The 6000-nt window shown below is 56.5% G+C and overlaps 1 protein-coding gene across 2 annotated transcripts in view; it reads right to left on the reverse strand.

Moving 5' to 3' along the window:
• LOC141970866 (ephrin-A2) overlaps positions 1–5183 on the reverse strand; it is a 74785-nt gene extending 69602 nt beyond the window's left edge. The window contains exons 1-2 of one of the 2 annotated variants that reach the window (XM_074927792.1): positions 4849–5183; positions 4401–4517 (exon numbers count right to left, since the gene is read on the reverse strand). In XM_074927792.1, the coding sequence (XP_074783893.1) occupies positions 4401–4517; positions 4849–5135 (404 nt within the window). In that variant the 5' untranslated portion in view covers positions 5136–5183. Of the gene's footprint in view, positions 1–4400; positions 4563–4848 lie in introns of both variants that reach the window. The other variant, XM_074927791.1, reaches the window with a different exon arrangement.
• Between the last annotated feature and the right edge of the window lie 817 nt (positions 5184–6000).

Genomic DNA, 6000 nt, shown 5'->3' on the forward strand with positions numbered 1-6000 from the left:
ATAAATCAACAATTCAAGCGGGAGGGTGGAAGACTACCTCCTCCATTCCTGAGAGCACAGACGACACAATGCACTCAAGTGCTGGTTTATTGACTTCTTGGCAATCTGCTCAGACCACAGGTCCATCTCGCAGCACTTCGGCGCGGCAGATCCCATTCCAGTCACACGCACAAATGAAACAAAACAGAAGCACGTTATGAACGACAGAGAGCTGAGGCTCGCACCGCTCCCAGTCAATCTCATTAACCTCGGCAGACGGCCCAGTCGATTTCCCTGGTAGTTCAGGATCAGCAGCAGAGGATCCGATACAGCCCTCCAAGAAGATCAGAGGCAATTACGTAAACTTTTGAAATTAGGCTTTGGCTTAAACAACAGCGATTGTTCCAGGCGGACTCTGTAGCAGTCACTTGTGCCACGCGCAGGCTGGCGACCGCGCAGCGTCGTTGGGAGCCCCAGGCTCTGCTCTCGGTCCTCCTCGCCTGCTCCGGCAGCCTTTTGGCAAGCATCAGCCCTGGCCAACAGCAAAGGGCAGCCGGAGTCCACAGAGCCTCCCACTAACACCCTGATCCACTCTGGAGAAAGAAAAGTGCAGCAGTAGCTGGTGAGGCATCAGCCCGCCCAGGGACAGAGCCCGTTCCTCCGAGCAGCGGCGCGTGGTCGCAGGAGCTGAGCCCTGCGCGGCCGCGGCCCTGCAGCTCCCAGGCCAGAGCTGGCTCAGAGCACACGGGCGTCTGTTTGCATCCGTGTGTTTAAATCTCTTCGGAAAAACTACCGGAAGATCCAACCGTTGCAAAGAGACCCACTAGGCTATCAGCACAGGTACCAAATACACAGAAAGTAACGAAAACGATAATGGAAGTAACTGCTGAACTGCTCTCTTACAGAAACATAATGCAAGGCTTTAAAAGCCACTATTATTAGCAAGATCCACCACCACCCCCTAGAAAAACCTGCACTGGCCTCACGCTCATTGCCCATGGGTGCACTGTTCCGCCGCTGTGAGGGGAAGCTGCTGCGACAACTCCAATTTATCCTTCCAGGAGAAACAGAGATCAGCAACAGCTGTGCCAAGCAATAGATTTGTCCTCGAAGGAGTCTCAGGTCTGTAATCAGCATCTTTGTTTTCTCCTCTCAGAAAATGCCTTTAACAATGACTTAGAACGGAGCAGGAATGTAATATCTTGGCCTGCGAAGAGCAAATCCAGACCACCGACCGCTCCCAAGATGCAGGATGCTTCAGGGGAAAATGGGAACAGCCACACAGGGTCACTGGTTCCAGCTCAAACCTGCCTCCAGCCAAAATGGGATCAGAACAGGAGTGAGAGCGATGCTGCGCGCTACAGCCCCACCATCAGCTCTTTACTCTGCACCCCTGCACAGGCGGGCAGCAGAAGGGCTCTGTAAACACGTCCGTGGTGCTCAGACACGGGGCTGGCACACCCGCCCGGCCCTCAGCACCGTTCACCTACACAGTGCCACACCAGGGGCCGCGTTATGTGCTCGGGCTGGGTCCCCCCACAGCTTCCCTTGCTCAAATTCTAAATACCTACTACAGCACAATCAAACTCTATCAAAATTATTTCCACGGTAGAATCTACGGCTTGAGGTCCCCTCTTTGATCAAAATCATTCAACTGTTAACATTAAAAAAAAAAAAATAATCCCCTCCTGCAAGGCAAGGAAGCTTCAAAATCACAAACACCGTCTGTCCGACGAAGAGCAGAGCCTAAAAACGATCGAGTCGGTCGCCTCAGATAAAGGAAGGCCAGCGAGCGTGTCAGTCCCAGCGCTGAGCCAGGGCACGCCAGCGGACTGAAATACAGTCGGGTTTACCTGGCACAATGCAAGAAACAACTTTGCAGAGGGAGTTGAAGAGCCAGAGAAAGTTATCAGCGTGTGCATAGACCTGCCAGCCTGTGCAGGATCAAGGGAGACACACCGCCAGGAACCAAACAAATCAGCTCTCTGATCACCCGAGGGGCAGCAACGGCCAGATTTAGCCATCGCTGCTGTCCTCACAGAGGAACGCCGCGAAGGCTTTCATCTCTGCATCAGCCAAACAAGCAGAAAGTACCTAAAAGAGGCATGAAAGGATAGAAATGATATGAAATTAGGGCACATCCAAGCGCTGTGTTCACTTGACAGCATTACTAAAAATATATATATATTTAAAAATCTTTTGCACGTGTGCAAGAGAGAGCTGCCAGCACCTGGGGTGACATTTCTCCAGGAAACCTCACCCCCTCTGCACTGAGAAACGCTGCCCCTCGCCCAGGCGGGCGCCAGGACCTCACCGCTCCCACGGCCTCGGGAGGGACTTCAGGGCAGCAGCTAGAGCCCGAGCTCCCGGGCGACTCACAGCAAACCCGTTCGTCCTCGCTGTCTGGCAAGGATATCCCTCCTGCTCAGCCCTTCTCGTTGTCAGTGTTGTCCCCTTACCTACAGAGGATTTGCTAACCGAAAGAAAGGAGCCATGACTCCAGAGACATTCTCTACCTTCATCTTCAAGGCAAGGTCAAGCAGGGAGCTCCCCGCCCGCAGGGCAACTCCCTCAGCTTCTCCTAACAAAGGCACTACCAGTTTGGGGTGGGAGTGGGACTTAAGGATACAGGTCTGCACTGCCCATCGTTTTCAAGGAAGGGCCTTCCCTTCAAGGCTGAAACGTGCCATAAACAGGAGCGCTCCGCAAGCAGTTTTTACCATTTTAGCAGCAGATCCACCTAACTGTGACCTTCTCCCACATTCACATCTTGGCCTTACGCAGTAAGAACCCAAATATCAACGCAATGGGCTGCCCAGAAACATCCCAGTTTGCTGGGCTGACGGCGGGACGTAGCTTGAGCTTCAGCAAGTGGAGTGAAACTCCAGTACCCTTCAAGGAGATTATTTCTGAGCCAGGGCTCTGCAGCTTCAAGAATCCCAGTTCATAGGGTCCGGGTCCTCCTTTTCCAGTCATCAGATGCTCCGAGACAGGTCACTCATCACACGAGCAGTTCAGGTGCTCCGACTCAAACCACGGTGCTCTGGCTCTTCCTGACAGAGCCAGCAGCTCACACTCCAGCAGCTTGGCAGATGTCACACGTTTCTCTGGTGAAAGCACCGCGGGAGCTGGGCAGAACGGTCTGAACACTCTGCTCGCAGCCCCGCAGGCTACACAACCCCCTGTTCTTTTGGAGAAATGCTCCTCTGGGCTAAGTGGCACCTCTCCCTTGTAAACGTGTCTTTGCTCTGTAAACCCACGTAATGACCTGCATTACCGTGGCTGCTAACCCTGCGACTACATGAAACTCGATGCATTAACTCATTCCCAAAGCTGTTCTGTCTCTGAACACAACACTATCCACACCCACCGCACTAGTGTAACAGACAACAAGAGCTCTCCCAGCTCAGAGCTGATTGCAGAGACAATTCCTAACGAAGTAACCCGATACTGCATGAAGAGGATCAGCCCGCAAAAGAAATCCAGTCGTCTTGACACCTCGAGCTGACTGTCACAGTCACCGACGGGCCAGCAGACGCAGCTGCAGCACTGGAGTCCAGAGCGGCAGGATTTCAAACGCTGAGCATTTCTCCAGAGTCACGTCTTCCTCAGCATCTCCCTCTGCAGTTAACAGCACCCAGTGCAGCATCACTTAGCTTACAGCTCCACCTTTCCCCAAAAATGCGTGTGAAGAAAACAGGTTTGGTCCCCTTTCCCCTGCCCCAGCTATGGAAGTGTTTAATTAATAGTCATTATAAGCATATATAAAAAAATAAAATTTGAGCACTGGTAAGGTGATTCCACCGGACTTGCACCCCCTTGGTCAGTCTGTGAAGTCGGTGCCGCTGGTCCCAAATCATCTGGAAAAAGAAGACGCCCAGCATCAGAGTGAGGATGTACAAGGTGACACGGAGACAGCTGGGGGAGCCGAGAGGCCAGGCAGTGAGCCCCGCTCCTCCTCAGCTTTAAAACAGCATCCTCCAGAGAAACCAGACTCGCGTGATCCGCGGGGTGAAAGCACATCGCTGCGAAAGCAGGAACGGATGCCCCAACGGGACCGGGAGTTTTAGCTGCAATGTGACTTGGCAGCAATTCCTAAACTGAAAAAAGAACAGTTTTTGTTTTCCTGTCTGACGCAGGGAGGCTCAGACTGCCCGTGCGGGCTGTCTCTCCCTCCTACGGGCCTGCGAAACACAAGGCACCAAGGGGTGCTCCAAAGAAACCGGGGTACGTCCCCTTCAGCGCGCCTGGTCAGAAAATGAAGAAAGGCGAGATGAAGTCTGTGTGCCAACGCAGAGAGACCACACGCAGAAGTGTAATTTATGCAGATCTGGTTATAGGATCTGTGCCAAAGCTCCCACGCCTTTAGAAAAGGAGCCTCTCAGCCCCTCGTGAGGAAAACACACACGACACCCGCTTACCGCCTCAGGTTTCTCGTTTCAAACACCGTGTCCTCGTCGCTGTCGAACGAGGCCATCTCTATGTTCTCATCGTAATTCGACAGCAGGCCGTATTTCTTCCGCTGCGGTTTCTTCAACCTGAAATGAGTTCTGCGCTCACCTCGGGGTCCCTCCGACCTAGGGCTGAGGGACACGGAGAGCGCAGGGTGAGTGTGCGGTCACGGGACGGGCCTGCAGGGAGCCGGGAGTCCACGGGCAAAACCAGCCGGACCGGGAGATGTTTTAGCGCTGCTAATTACCGCAGGTCATTAATAGCGGCGTGAATTTGCCAGAGCATTTCACACACGCCGCCTGAGGGATGCACAGGGAAGCAGAGCTCCGGCCTGGCAGGGAGAGGGAGGGGGGGAAACCGGGACAAGCAGCGGCACGGCCCCGGGCCGGGGGGGGAACCGGGCCGGCCCGCACTCACCGGAACGCCCGCAGGAGGAAATAGAGCGCGGCCAGCGCCGAGAGGGCGCTCAGCACATACACCGCCCGCTTCAGCACCGGCAGCCCCGAGCCCGGCAGCAGCCCCGAGCCCGGCGGCCGCCGCGATGCCGGCGCCGGGCCCGGCCAGGTCGCGTTCCCCGCGGTGGCCCGCGGCGCCTCCGTGCCGTTGAACGGGCTCGGGGTGGCCGGAGGAGCGGGGGAGGCGGCCCAGGCGGCGTGCGGGAGGAGGAGGAGGAGGAGGAGGCAGAGGGGCTCCGGCCGCAGCATGGCCGGGCCGGGCGGCGCGGGGCGGCGAGCGGCGCCTCGGCGGGGCGGGCGCAGGAAGGCGGCGGGACGGTGCTGCGCGGCGCAGGGCCCGGCCGGGCCCGGCGGAGCCGCACTCGGCGTTCCGGGGCAGCGCCGTTCCGCCTCTGGCGGCGGCGGTTCCCCCCGCACACCGCGCGGCCTCCTCAGGGCCGCCGTCCCCGCCGCGCAGCTGCCAAACCCGCCTCAGGGCCGCCCTTTCTCCCTCAGGGCCACCATTTCCCGCCTCACAGCAAGACTCCCCCCCCCGCCTCAGGGCCGCCATTTTCCCCTCAGGGTCGTTCCCGTCCCTCAGGGCCGCCATTCCCCCGCCACGACGGCAATTCCCCCGGGCAGAGGCGAGCACTGCTTGAAACACCAGAACTTGGAGCATTTCTAACCCGCGCCTTGTGCCTCGTTTCTTCACAGGAGCTCCGGCCTGAGCCGAGGGGTCCGTCAGCCACCCTGAAGCACAACTGTGCTCCCCCCTGAGCAACCTCTCCGGGAAAGGCTGCCCAGACTTGAAGAAAAAAAAGGTATTTTGGCTGGAAGTGGGCCAAACCCCCCGCAGATGTCACAGCAGCACCCGAGCACCGTCTCGAGGATGCAGGAGTTCCACATCCAGCCCCCCCCATAGCTCCAAGCCCAGCATCAAATCAACGCAGCGCCGTGATTAGTGATGCCAAAATAACAGCACCTCGACACCTGGCCTCTATTTTCGTATCTATTAATTATTTCTGCCTATGTTTAAGCACCCTGTTTAGGGAGGTCTCTCAAATAATGCTTTTGTAAGTATTTACAGTTTGAATTCGTCTGAACGTCACCTGGCTGCATTTTTATCAGCAAAGGT

Source organism: Athene noctua, chromosome 27, assembly GCF_965140245.1.
Source record: "Athene noctua chromosome 27, bAthNoc1.hap1.1, whole genome shotgun sequence".
Lineage (NCBI taxonomy): Eukaryota > Metazoa > Chordata > Aves > Strigiformes > Strigidae > Athene > Athene noctua.